This window comes from Carettochelys insculpta, chromosome 31 (genome assembly GCF_033958435.1).
Source record: "Carettochelys insculpta isolate YL-2023 chromosome 31, ASM3395843v1, whole genome shotgun sequence".
Taxonomy (NCBI): domain Eukaryota; kingdom Metazoa; phylum Chordata; order Testudines; family Carettochelyidae; genus Carettochelys; species Carettochelys insculpta.
This window is the reverse complement of record NC_134167.1, coordinates 9,421,244-9,434,647: the sequence shown is the minus strand read 5'-3', so window position 1 is coordinate 9,434,647 and position 13,404 is coordinate 9,421,244. Positions and strand designations below refer to the sequence as shown.

General features: G+C 56.8%; 1 protein-coding gene across 10 annotated transcripts in view; it reads left to right on the top strand.

Moving 5' to 3' along the window:
- ANK1 (ankyrin 1) overlaps positions 1 to 13,404 on the top strand; it is a 104,038-nt gene that overhangs the window by 48,987 nt on the left and 41,647 nt on the right. For 7 of the 10 annotated variants that reach the window (XM_074982034.1, XM_074982025.1, XM_074982033.1 and 4 more), the window contains one exon: positions 9,082 to 9,183. In XM_074982034.1, coding sequence (XP_074838135.1) covers positions 9,082 to 9,183 — 102 coding nt within the window. Of the gene's footprint in view, positions 1 to 5,767; positions 5,845 to 7,820; positions 7,854 to 7,919; positions 7,939 to 9,081; positions 9,184 to 13,404 lie in introns of those variants that run through there. The other 3 variants (XM_074982026.1, XM_074982027.1, XM_074982030.1) reach the window with 3 other exon arrangements.

Here is a 13,404-nt window from a genome sequence, read left to right as displayed (position 1 = left end):
CTTCTCAAAGGGATTTGATCCCTGTGGCATGGTGGTTCCCTCCAAGCTGCTGCTTGACACCGCCACCCTCTCTGCGTCCCCGAATCGGCTCTGGCTGCCGGCTCTGGCTCCCAGAGTGTTTCTAATCCTCAGCCCCTGCTGCTGCTTCCAAGGCTAATAGGCAAACCAGTGCTCTAGCTAAGCCAGGCTCTGACAGCACTGTGCATGGTGAATGGCAGGCCAGGCGGTGGTCACCTGCTGTTCCCATGTAGCTCACCGTGGGCACCAGCGGCTGCTTGTGTATGACTGAAGGGACAAACTAGGGGCAGCTCCTGAAAATTTGGCCCTGAGGCAAAAGCGAGAGGGAGCCCGACGGAGTGGGAGTCCCACAGCTCTGTGACTGGGCTGCTGGGAGACCTGCAGCAGATCACTTCATGGCTCTGTCTTCAGTCTCCCAGTGGTCATATTTACCCACCTCCTGCGCAGGGCTGGAAGGTTTATTCCTGAGTGCTATAGGATGTGTGGTCTGCATTAACCCTTGACCCCGCTAGCTGTGAAGTGGTGGCTGGAGCCCCAGGGGTCCATGGAATCCTGTTGGAGTTGAGAACGGTGCTGATTTGGTCTGAGGTGGATCTGGGGCTTTGGCTGGGCTCTCTTGTGTTGCAGAGGGTGAACTGTGTTAGTCTGCATCACGGAGTGCAGGGGTCCCCAGCCCCCGCATCTCACCCGCAGTCAGTGTGGCTGTCACTCGGCAGGGAGAGCAGAAGGGTTATCAAGCGACGGGGACACAGTGCAGAACAGACTTGTCAGCACGGAAACCAGAAGCCGTCAGTTCCATCTGTTTTATGGAGAGGGGCCCAGAGTGGATCCCTGAGCCAGGCCCTGGCCCTCCTTCCCTCCTCTCCAGCCAGCCAAGAGTGCCCCAGCCAAGCTGGTACACGACTGCCTAGGTTTCAAAGAGCCTGGAACCCTCATTGTCTACTTGTGAGAAGTCATCCCACTGAAACTCCCATCACCAACTATGCACTGATGCTGTGCCAAGGGAAACTGAGGCACCACGGGGGGGAAAAACACCCTTACACACCCAACTCTGTCACACCTACCAGTGGGGACACCTGGGTGGAGGTGAAGGCAACCACCCCTTAACCCTTAGCACCTGAGCTTGTCTTGGCTGGGGCTGCCGTCCTGCAATCTCTGACTGCATCACGTAGCCAGGCCTTGGCTAGCAGGCCCAACCTGTCTATCGAACAGCTTATGTGGCAAGGCCCAGGTGAGCTTGGGGCAGGGCCCTGGGACCGGCCTGACTTGCTTCCTCCAGTCTGACTCACGCCTGTGATGGGAGCAGCTTTACATCCTGTCTCGTGTCTGATTTAGCTGAGAGAAAAGCAGGGCACGTGCTGCTCCTGAGCCTGGGCCGTGTGGCATTGCAAGCAGATGTCAGCCGGCTGGTGAGCAGGAGCTGCTAAGTACCTAGCTGATAGGAGCACATGGCCTTCTGAAGGAGAGCAGGAGACAGGAGTTTGATGCTGTAATGCGCTCGCGAGTGGTAAAGCTCAAGAGAGACCATGCATTTAGCGCTTTAATTGGATTGAATTGCTTTCAAGTTCTATGCCTTTGAGCAGCCCAGGGAAACAGCACTCACCAAAGCCTGTGCTGGAACCAGCTCTGCCGCATGCGCTTCCTTCCCACCAAGGCCTGCAGAGAGCCCTAGGGTTACGCACACACTGCTGCCCAGCCGTGACTGGCCTGGCCCACAAACCCCTCAGCGGGGAAGGGTCTCCAAGCCCAGCCCAAACGCCACTCTGCTCTTCTTAGCCCCACTTTGTGAGCCTGAGGCAGCTGAGCTGGGCTCTGAAACTCGGCACCTCAGGGGTTTTATCACAGTGTAGGCATACCCAGAGTTCAAGGCCAGAAGGGACCCCAAGGCAACTAGACCCAGCGCCTGAGTTTTGCTGGCCCATGCCCTAACCTAGCAAGGGAGGTGCCATTCTGCCAGGCTGGTTCCCAGTGGGGGGCAGTCTGGAGGAAATTTAGCACCAGAAGGATCCCGGTCCATTGCCGCTGTTGCTGCAGGATGGGGGTTACCAAAGATGCGTCACAGAGATGCAGTGGTGTAAGGGTGGCTCAGCGGAGTGGGTGAAAACTGTTGTAATAATTTATCCCATCTCAGCCAGTATCATGGGCACAAGGTGTTAATATGACGTTGTCACTGTTCATTATTAAACAGTGTTGAAAAGTATTAACACCTAGAGCCTGCTTCTTAACAGGAGCATTTGTGAGCAAAACATGAGAAGTCATTTTCTGCTCTACTCCATGCTATTACACCTCTTTTGGAGTGTGGTGCCCAGTTCTGGGCATCACAGTTCAGGAAAGATGTGGAGAGACTGGACAGGGTCCAGAGGAGAGCAACAAAATTATGAAAGGTCCAGAGAACAAGAGCTGTGAGGGAAGACTGAAAGAATTGTTTGTTTAGACTGGAAAAAAGAAGACAGAGGGCACTTGATAGCAGCTTTCAATAACAAAAAGGGTGTTACAATAAGGAGGAAGAAAAATTGTTTTCCTTGGCCTCTGAGGATAGGAGAAGAAGCAATGGGCTTAAACTGCCGCAAGGGAGGTTTAGGTTGGACATTAGGAAACATTTCCTAACTGTTGGGCTGGTTAAACACTGGAATAAATTGTCTAGGGAGGCTGCGGCTTCTCCTCCGTTGGTGACATTTGAGAAGAGGTTGGAGAGGCATCAGTGGGGGATGATCTAGATGGTGCTTGGTCCTGCCATGAGGGCAGGGGACTGGACTTGATGCCCTCTTGATGCTAACTTCTGTGATTCTGTGTCTCCGTTCACACCCCGGAACTGTTGGTGCTGCTGCTGCTAGATCCTTGTTAGCTCCGTTGGGGGATGTGACAAAGTGGGGATTTGATTTCCGCGGTTAGGTTTCAGGTGTCTCCTACTGTCCTGCAGTAACCTGGGTGGGTGTCTCCGTTTCTCTAGAACCTGCATCAATGCCTGCTTGGTGCTGGTAGTTTTGGGTGTGATATTCTGGGGCCAGGAAGGGGAGTGTGGCCAGGGGACCCCTTTTGCCAGGATGCAGGTAGGAGGAGGAGCCTGGCTGTTTGAATCTGAATGGGGCAGCGGGGAGTTTTTGGCTGTTTGGGGAAGGAGGAGGTATGGCCAGGGCCACGGCTCTCACCCTCCTCTGGACCCCGTCTCCCCAAGATGGAGGGCATTGACGGTTCCTGCACTGGGTGCCTGTCACCAAATAAACCCTCTCTTTTCCCTGCCAAATGAGAGTGACATTTGACAGTGGCTGGGGTGCAGGGCCAGGTGACCCCCACACTCCACGATAGGGGGAAAGCAGAAAGGCCCTTTCAGAGTCAGCGCTCAAATAGAGGGCAAACCCACCAGTTCTACGTGCCTCTGGCAGGAGCTGGCTTGGCTAGCTGCGTGCTGTGCTCTGGCAGTGCCGCTACAGATGGTGGAGGTTCGCTGCAGCAGCAATGCACGGGGGTTGGACAATACGACCCATGCAGAGGCCCTGGAAAAATGGCTGTGGGTTCAGAATTGCTTCCCAGAAAGCAGGTGCAGGGCCTTCCCCTCACCCTCTGTCCATGTGGTTGCATTAGTGCAGCCCTGGGAAGAGCCATAGGCCAGCCCCTGAGCAGGCAGCCAGGAGACTCTGCAGGGATTAATGGCTTCTTCTTGGGTTCCTGCTGGATTCCTGAGGCACCTTCCCATAGGGCTGCCAGCCTGGTTGGAGTGCAAAGGGGATGTGCTGAGCCGGGGGGAGCTGCTCCCTGACTCAGGATCTCTTCTCTGCTATGCCCCAGCCAGCTCTTCAGGTCCCTCTGTGGCTTCTTTCTCCGCAACCTAGAAGCTATCCCTCTGCTGCTGTGCCTGCCACCTTAAATGTGATGGCCGTGCACTGTGCTGTCTTCTGCAGCGTTTCCCCACAGTCTGCCAGACGTTGTGTTTGTGCTCGGAGCTGTACGAACATACAGCAGTGATCGCCCCTGCCCTGTGTCACACGCTGCCCAGCAGGCAAGCAGGCAGATGAGGTGGGGTAACAAGTGTTGTCCATGGACCTACCTGTTAGTGAGGGGCAGGGATCACCACTAGTGATTGCCTTAGTACTGCTGAGGGAGATGTGGCTTCCAGGGTCCTTAGCAACTAGGGGCTGGGTGTTTGCCTGTAAAACGCCATTATCTGCTCAGAGCTTCCCAAGGCAGCAGCCAGCTGAGATAAAGGGGTCTGTGTTTCACAGAACAAGGTGGAGTTCCTAGCACCCTCCCCTGCTTTATCAGCCTTGTGCAGTGATGCTGCAGGGCGGGAGAGGGACAGGCAGGGCTGCTGGGGAGTAGGGCTCCCTCACTGTCCAGCCTGAGCCCAGCTGCAGGGACTGGCACAGTTGCTCTTGGACCCCTGTTTTAACCACAGGAAGTTTCTAGCCTTTTGGTTTGCAGATGGCTCCGGCACTGCCTTGGAGCAGTGGTTACTGCTGCAGGGACAAGGCGCTATGGCAGGTTCCAACACTGGCAGCTGGGGGCTTTGAGCAGGTGTTTGGGCCTGTTGTTCCAAAAGTGGGACCCAGTTTGGGTGAGCCCCGCAGGGGCTGGTGCAGTGAGGCTGCAACAGAGTGGGAGGTGTGAGCATCCCACAGGGCGGGGGCTGTATACTCACAAGCCACCAGAGTGCGGTGTCTGTGGAGAGGAATCTGTAGCCATTTCAGAGGGGTGCAGGAGAGGGAGTCAGGACACCTCCTTCCCTTGGACTAACTCTCCAAGGAAGACAGCAAGATCGACAGGGACAGAGGCTTGGGCCAGAGACGTTGAAGACAGAACGATGCGAATGGCTTCTCTGCATGGAGGCAGTGAGGGAGTGTGCGTGCACGCACTTGTGTAAGCGGTGAGTGACGGGGGGTGAGCAAGCAGGGCTGGTGGCAGGCTCACCCCCTCTGGGCTCCTCTCACCCTGCCTGACCTCCTGTTACAAATGACACCAAAGGTCCTTTTGGAAACTAACCCTATTCTGCTGTCCCCTTGCTGTTTTGTCAGTGGCGGAGTTCAGCTGTTCTGGCCTCTGCCATGGTGAGTGACTCACGGAGCAGAGTGCCTATAAAAAGATACCCACAAGCAAAGGCGCACCCTAGGGCGCAGCTCTGGCTAGAGCTGGCTGAGCTGCAGCAAAAGCTGGCTGGGGCCTGGGCTGCGATAGGACAGTGTCTGTAAGAGATTTGAAGTTACTTTCACCCCAGCCTAGAAGTGACCAGCAGAAGCACCACAGTGCCAAAAAGACTGAGGAGGCAAAGATCGGCTTTCTGTGTTGCACACATCCCAGCCCAGGCGTCGGCAGTGTCTGGCCTCTGCTTTCTGACGTCCTGGGCACAGCCGGTGCTGGTTGCAGGGAAAAGAGCTATGGTTTGCCCGTCTGTGGGGCCCTGTCTCCTGGCACTTGGGGCCACAGGCACCCCGCAGCCCCGGTGCGTGTTGCCCATGGAACGCCTGCCTCCTTGGTTTGTCTCTGAGCTCATCCTCTCTGTTATTCTCAGGAGGGCACCTGCAGCTCCGACCCACCCTGGTCTTGGCAGCAGCTAGCTGCTTTCCGGAGGAGGCTCGGTTGTAAATATCCCAGCTGACAGAGTAATGGAGAGAAAATGAACCAATTCCATTAGAGTCTGGCCAGCCCTGCAGGGCCTGCGCTGGAGCGAGGCAGCAGCCTGTATTTTTAGCCAGAATGCAGTGCAACGTACTGACTTGCCCAAAGCCGGGGAGTAGCTAGCTAGGCAGGGGGAGCGGGGAGACCAGGCTCAGGTTTCAGCTCCAGTGCCGGACTATGGCAGTTCGACAGGGCAGGTCTGGTCTGGCTGCAGCTGTGAGTATCCGACACCCTTCTCCTGCCTGCACGGGGCGAGCGCTGCTTTGCTTTTCCGTCTGCTTTCTAGCTGCATTCCCGTCCCCCTCCCTGTGCTGCTCCGTGCCGGGGCTTTGGCAGCTGTGGAGCCCATGGAGCGATCTCCTGTTAATCTTTGCGGCGTTCTGCGTGTGGTGGACAGGGAACCTGTGCTGGGCTCGGAGCAGCTTTCTCAGCGTGGTCTCTGGGCAGCAGCCTTCAGTACTGACAAGGGTGTTACCAGGAGGAAGGTGAAAAATGGTTCTCCTTGGCCTCTGACGGTAGGACAAGCAGCAATGGGCCTAAACTGCAGCAAGGGAGGTTTAGATTAGACATTAGGAGAAACTTCCTAACTGTCAGGGAGGTTAAGCCCTGGAATAAATTGCCTGGGGAGGTTGTGGCATCTCCGTCAGGGGAGCTGATGAAGAGCAGGTTGGAGAGGCATCTGTGAGGGATGATCTAGGGGTGTCTGGTCCTGCCCTTCCACGGTTCCTGGCTGAGCAAAAGAGGTTTCTACCAGGCTCTAGAGTCAGAAAATCCCTGTTTATTGAGGCTGCCACTGACAAGCGCTCAGCTCTGCCCTGCTGTGAATGGTGGGCTCCCAGCTCAGCACTGCAGGCTCTGTGTGCGAACGATGCATTGCTGAGTCCAGCACAGGGACGCCTCCGGCCGCAGGGCCTGTCTATCACAGGAGATAAACCTGACGGAGCAGAAGGCGGCTCAGTGCCATGTGAGGCCTCCCTCCTTACTCCACACCAGAAACAGCAGGTGGGTCCCTCAGAGCTGGGTCTCCCTCGGAGGGCTGGAGGGACCCTGCAGCCGGAGGGGAGGGAGGGGGACTTCGTGGAGACCCTGCGCACTCGCCTGATTGAAGACAGGGCTGGGTGGGAGCCTGGGGGCTGTGATGCTACTGGGAAGGGACACCCCCAGTGCTAATCAGGCTCTGGTGCATGGGCCTGGATGGATAGGGTAGCTGGGTGTGGAGTGGGGGCAGAGAGGCCAGCACTGGGGAGGCTGCAGGCGTGATCACTGCCACATGTTCCAAGTGACCTGCGCGCTGGAAGAGTGGTTATCCTTCCTTCCTGTTTCCTACTGTCCTGTGGTAGCAATGCGTGTGTGCCTCAGTTTCCCTAGGCACGGCATCAGTGAATAGCTAGTGATGGGAGTTTTGGTGTGATGGCTTCTCACCGGTATTCGATGGCCCTCCATGGCCTTCATAACCTAGGCAACCAGATGACACCTTCCCCCCCACCCCCGAGACACAGGACAAAGGCTGGAGACGGGCCTGGCTGGCCTGAATTTGAGCTGGGCAGTGAGGGAGCGGGGCAGTCTTGGTTGCTGAGAGGGGCAAGGGGGAGAGCCAGAGCCCTGCCGCTTACCCGGCTCTGGGCCCCTCTTCCCAAGATGGATTGTACTGACGGCTTCTCATTCCACTGCTGACAAGTCTGTTCTGCACTGTGTCCCTGTCGCCTGATAACCCTTCTGTGCTCCCTGCCGAGTGAGAGTCACATCCGACTGTGTCTGGGGAGCAGGGCCCACCCCCCCCACCTGTGACAACAGCATAAGCTCTATAGGACCTGGACTGTGTCACTGTGTCGGAGCAGAGCCCAGGCCCCCTGGTGCTGCTGTGACGGGCACCCAGCGGGGATGTTCTGCTGTCAAGGCACTCTGCTCAGCAGTGTAGAGTCTGCCTCAGAGTCCAAAGCTCTTTTCCCTGCCTCCCTGCCCCGGGCCCTCTCGCCTCTCACTTTAGGACCTGTGACTGTATTAGCATCTCTCCGCACAGGAAGTACAAGGCTAAGAATAGCCCAAGTGTCTCAGTTAGCCGTGTCTCCCCGCTGCCCACTCTGCTTCCTGAGGGGCATTGTGTTGTGCCTCAGGTTGGGGGCTGAGGGCCAGGGCTGGGTCCCAGACCAGCACGCGGAGCTGGGAGGGGGCCCGGCAGAGCCACGCAGGACCGGCAGCAGCTGGGAATGGCTCTGGACCTGCGGGTGAGAGAAGGAGGCCCTGCAGCCAGCCTGAGTTCATTGCTGATTCTCTTTTGCAAGGAGTTTTTCCACTGATTTCTATGCCAAGGTGGGAGAAATAGTCTGTTCCCCTCCCCAACTGGCTCTTCCTGGCCAGGGGAGTGGGACCCTGGGCCAGACAGATGTGCCAAGCTGTGAGAAGGGACATGGCTGGGATATAAACTCTGAAGTCAGATGAACAGATACAGCCCTGTAAAGTCAGGCGGTGTGACCAGCTTCTGCCTTTTCCCAGCTGCTCTGCTGGGCCGGCCTTGGGAAGTCTCACCATGGTATGGCCAGGCACTGCATCTCTCATGGCAAGGGCTGGCCATGGTGTCCCTTTCTGATCCTAGTGCAGATGGATGGGATGAAGTGGGCGGGTGTGAGGATTTTATTCCCCTGGGGAGGTTGCATGTGTTTTCCTACTGGCCTGTAGTAACCACAGGTGGGTGCCTCAGTTTCCCTAGGCACAGCAGCAGTGCGCAGTTGGTGAGGGGAGTATTGGTGTGATGACCTCGCACAGGTAGGCCATGGCCCTCCAGTCTCTTTGTGACCTAAGCAACCAGGTGACACCTTTCTTCCCTGGGAAACTGGAAAAAGGCATGAGGAGGGGCCTGGCTGGTTTGAATTGGAACTGGGCTGTTGAGGGGGGCAGTTTCGTCTGGCTGGTGACAGAGGAAGGAGGGCCAAGGCTCGGTTCAGGGACCCCGCTGGGCCCTGTCTCCCCAAAATGGATTGATTGCCCTGACTGCCTCTAGTTTCTGAGCTGATATGCCTATTCTGTGCTGTGTCCCCCTTGCCTGAGAACCTTTCTGTTCTCCCTGCTGAATGAGAGTCACATCTGTCTGTGGGTTGGGGAGCAGGGCCTGGGGACCCCTGTGCTCTGTGTCACCAGCTCCAGATTTTCAGGGCAGTCTGGGAGACAGCACTGAGAGGGAAGCCCTGCCCCTCAGTTCTGGAGCTGGAGCTGCCTAGACATGACAGCTGTGCTGGCAGCACATCAGCCATGGTCCCCTTTTGCTTCCCCAGAGACTCCCAGGCAGGCTGGGGTGAGCCCAGGGGGAACCAGGAACTGGGGGTGACCCTGCAATGGAGCCCTGGGCCTGCTCGATCCTCTGGAATGATGACTTATGCCGGAGCCCAGCCATGGGTGCTCTGCCCTGATGTGGAGCTGGTGAGAGCCAGGACTCATGCGTTCTCTGTTCTCCCCCAGGCTGATGCTGCAACCAGTTTCCTGAGAGCTGCACGGTCCGGGAACCTGGACAAAGCCTTGGATCACCTGAGGAATGGGGTAGATATTAACACCTGCAATCAGGTAGGTTCGGGTCATCGGGGCCAGGCCTTAAGGTCTTGTGTGTGTGTCAGTCCATGTGTGACCACCTCAGACTGGGGCTGTTTGCTGGGTGCAAGGAGAGCAAACTGGAGGGGCGTAGGGGTGCGCTGAGGCCGCTGGATGTGGCTAAGGTGTTCGTCACAGGGTAGAAGGCAGATCAGTAGTGGTGTGTGCAGCTCGGGGCCTGGAGGTCCATCCTCGGGGCCCTTTCTGAACCTCTGCTGCCCCAGCACTTGGCCTCCTGGCTCTCCACAGCTGTGGACAAAGCAGGACCAGGGGATGTTGCTGAAACGCCAGGCCATTGAGGTCCCTGGAGACTGTGGGCTGGCAGAGCCACTGACGCTGGCAGGCCGGCTCCTCTGCCCAGGCGACTGGAGCTGCAGTCTCCAGAGGGATTGTCAACAACAGCTGGGCAGCTGCCCAAGAGCAGGGGAGGCGCCTGTTGGGGGCAGAGCAGCTCAGGTTCAGCGCTGAGAGAGGCTGCAGACAGCGTCCTTGTACGTGTGCCTGCTTCAGGCTGAGCCCCAGAGCCGCCCCAGGCAGGCTCTCGCTGGCTACCAGAGCAGGTGCGCCAGGTTTGCCAGTGCCCTTTCTGCACCACTGGGGGACATGCGCCATAGTCCAGCGAACCCCTGGGGTGCACATCAGAGCCTGCACTTTGCTCCCAGTGCCATTGGGGAGTGCGTGTCCTAGAGAGCCCAGGCCAGCCCCATCTCTCTGTACCCATGTTTGCTGAGTCTCCCAGCTTGGGGAGAACTCCCTGCACCTAGGCACCTGGCACCGTGCTTTGCTGAGCAGCATCAGCAGGTGCCAGGGCCATGCATGGCCACTGGGAGGCCAGAGGAAGCAGCGCCATGGGCAGAGGAAGGAGAAAGTGACCGTGTCTCTGTCACAGACCGGTGGTCACTTCACCCGTCAGCCTGTCGGAAAGACACGGCAGTGCATGCCTGCTTGCGCAAACGTACACACTCCTCTCGGGCGGAGGGCTTTCTCCGGCTGCAGGGAGCTGCCCGTGGAGGGCAGGGCTCTGTGCACTCACTGCTCCTGACTCTGCCATAGGGAGTCTGCCTGGGCTCACAGCAGTGAGGGTGTGCCAGGTTAGCAGCCCTCCTGCTGGCCACGTGGGCCCATCTCCAGGAGGCTGGGAAAGCTGCAGGCATGGGCGCTGTGATGTGTGTCCAGTGATCCAGTCACGGCAGGGCCCAGACCCACTGGCTTCTAGAGCTGATGCTCACTTCTCGCCCCGTGCCCATCACCATGGGATCCGAGAGCCTCTAGGAGAGATCACCTGGGCACGTGCTGCCCCGGGCTGCTCTGGGCTGGCAGGGCAGGTGCCAGAACTGAATTGGAGAAAGTCTCTCCCTTCGCTGCCTCTTTTTCCCCTCATGCTCTCCTCTTTCCTGGACAATTCTTGTGGGACAGAGACTCAGAGCCCTGCCTGGGGCTGCCTGGAATGGGGTGTTTACGTCCCCCAGGGTGCTGCTGTGGAGACTCTGGCATGGGAAGGATTTGTCGATCAAAACAGCTCCACCATTCAGCCTCACCTGTGCTCCTGGCCACTGGCTGAGATCATATGCTGACACTGAATCCCGGCGCACGACCCCCAACGGCTGCTCTCAGCTGGGTGTCTCAGGGGAGCGGAGCCCCTCGCACTGAGCTGCAGAATGGCTATATTCCCACAGCCCTGCGTGGCCAGGGAGAAATGAGGGTATTCACTGGGCCAGCTGCTCTCGTTGCTCACTGGGAATGTTAGAGGGGTTTAAAAGTGGGGTGAGGAAAGTTTAATTCTGACTCCATTTCTCCCCCCAGCGAGTTCTGGGGCTCCAGCCCAACATCACTGGGTGCAAAGGGAGCTGGGATCTATTCGTTCGGCCCCCTCTGCACTCAGCTTTGGGGGCCCCCATGGCGGGAGGGTGAGTAGCAGGCGAGAGTGAGCCGAGGGAACTCCGAAGAGGGGACAGGCCGGGAATAAAGGATGCCTTGAACCCTGCTGTTAATTGGCCTTTGAGAATAACGGAAAGCTTCTGAAAAGGGCTGGGAAGTGCCCTGGCCCGGCTGCTTTCTGCAAAGCGAGGAGGAATGCTCGGGGCTCTGCGGGCAGCTGGTTCTGAGGGGCCTGTTCCCGCACTGGGAGAAATGCAGGTTCCTGCCAGGCAGAGACTCCCTTTGGCCCTGTGCAGGGTACCCTGTCCAGCCTGCTGCTGGCGAGATGCTGTAGTGCCTGGACGGGCAGGACTTGAGCGCGTGGCTACAGCAGTCAGGAGGTGCCTCCATCCAGGATGTCTGGTTCCTGTTGGCTTGGTCCCATCTTGCTGTGGTTAGATGGCACCTTTGGGTTTTCCTCCTGGGGAATATCAGACCTGTGGGAAAGGTCCAACCTCACATGTCCTGTATATAATAAAGGGGATATATGTGGTCAGACCTATCCCACAGGCCCTGTATTCTTACACAGATGCAGAGACCTTAACATGCCATCTGATTTTCATCACCATCCTTCTGAGTCCGTCATCGGCATTGGCACAGAACCAGCATCTTCACTGCCCAGCTCCTCCCGCTGCTTGGCTGTCCAATTCCCGGGCATTTTGAGACCCAAGAACAGGCACTGCCTGTTGCTGCCAGGGCAATAGGAGCTAGTGTTGCCGGCTGCCTTCCTGCCATCTGAGTTATCCAGGGAAAACTCCCCTTCTTGGGGTGCCGTTGCTTCAATCTCCTAATCCGTAATCTACATGAGAGCAGGGTTCCACCTCGCCAGGCCCCGTATTCAATCTCCTAATCTGTAATCTAGACCCGCGCAGTTTTCTACCTTGTCAGGCCTCGTGTTCAATCTCCTAATCTGTAATCTAGATGAGAGCCTCTCAGCCAGGCTCTCTACCTTGATCTCTGCAGAGATTAGAATCCTCCCTGGCTGATGTTTTCTGAATGGCTGAGTGCGCTGTGCATGCAGCCATGGGCCTGAGCCTTTCTGAGTGGCGGGCACAGCGGTCAGGTGTGGGAACATGCCCCTGCTCCAAGTAAGGGGCACTGTGCAGGCTCTTGCCCCGCAGGTTGTGGTGGGTCCTGTGACTGAACAGACAGCGCTGTTCCCAAGGCACGGATCTTGCCAGGAGCACTTGGGGGCAGCCTTTGTGAACACTCAGCTCTTCATGCCAGGGCAGGCGAATAATGATTTGTCACAGGTTTTCTCAGCATTGTGGGGGAGGGTGTTGACTAACCCTTTCCCTGCCATGATGTGTGTCTCACAGAGAGAGAATCTGAGCATGTCTATGGCCATGTGTGTTGTGGATGAAGCATCCGTGTGGGTGTGTTCATGGGCCAGATGTGCAAATGTTTGAGTGTCTACACCTGTGCATGTATGAGAGAGTTAGAGAGAGAGAACGTGACCATGGCTCTGACTGTGTGTGCGCGACAGAAACTGCTTTCACTGCAGAAGATCCAGCTCTCCGTTTCAGCTTGTCTTCTAGGAGCTTTGTGGATCAGAGTGTCTCTGGCTCTGTGTGTGTGTGTGTGTGTGTGTGTGTGTGTGTGTGTGTGTGTTACACGGAGAGAATCTGAGTGTGTTTCTTGCTGTGAGTGTGTGTATGTGAGTTACAGAGAGAGAATGTGCATGTTTCCAGTTGAGTTGTGTGTGTGCGTTAGTTATAGAGAATCTTGAGTGTGTCTCTGGCTCTGTGTGTGCATGTGTTAGTTACAGACAGAGAATGTGTGTGTGTGTGTGAGAGAGAGAGAGAGAGAAACTGCTTTCCCTGCAGAAAATCCATTTTTCCGTTTTGGCTTGTCACCCTCCCCAGCAAGGTGCATTTTTGCTTTGCAGAAGTGTGTGGATTTGTAGGTTTTCCTGTGCCATGAATGGGGCCATCCCCACAATGGAACAGAAGAAGAATTTTTTTATAAGGAAGAAAATGCTCTCTTGGCTCTGGCCCTTTGTAAGGGACGTTTTTAGCAGGCGAGAAAAGGGAAGTCTCTTGTTAGCAAAATTCCTCAACCAGGAGAGGTGTGTTAAGGTGAACGCTAGTGCTGAGGGTTTCCCGAAGCTGGTGGGAACTGGATTCCCCAGGGTGCTTGTGCCCTTTCTTGCATCTCCCTCCCAAGCCAGATCTTAGTGAAGACAGATCCCTGCTCTGGAGTGACCTTTGACTGGTGCAGAGAAGCCCCAGCAGACAGACAGTTTGTGTGCTGCACGAGGCAGGTGTGTGTCTCCCCACA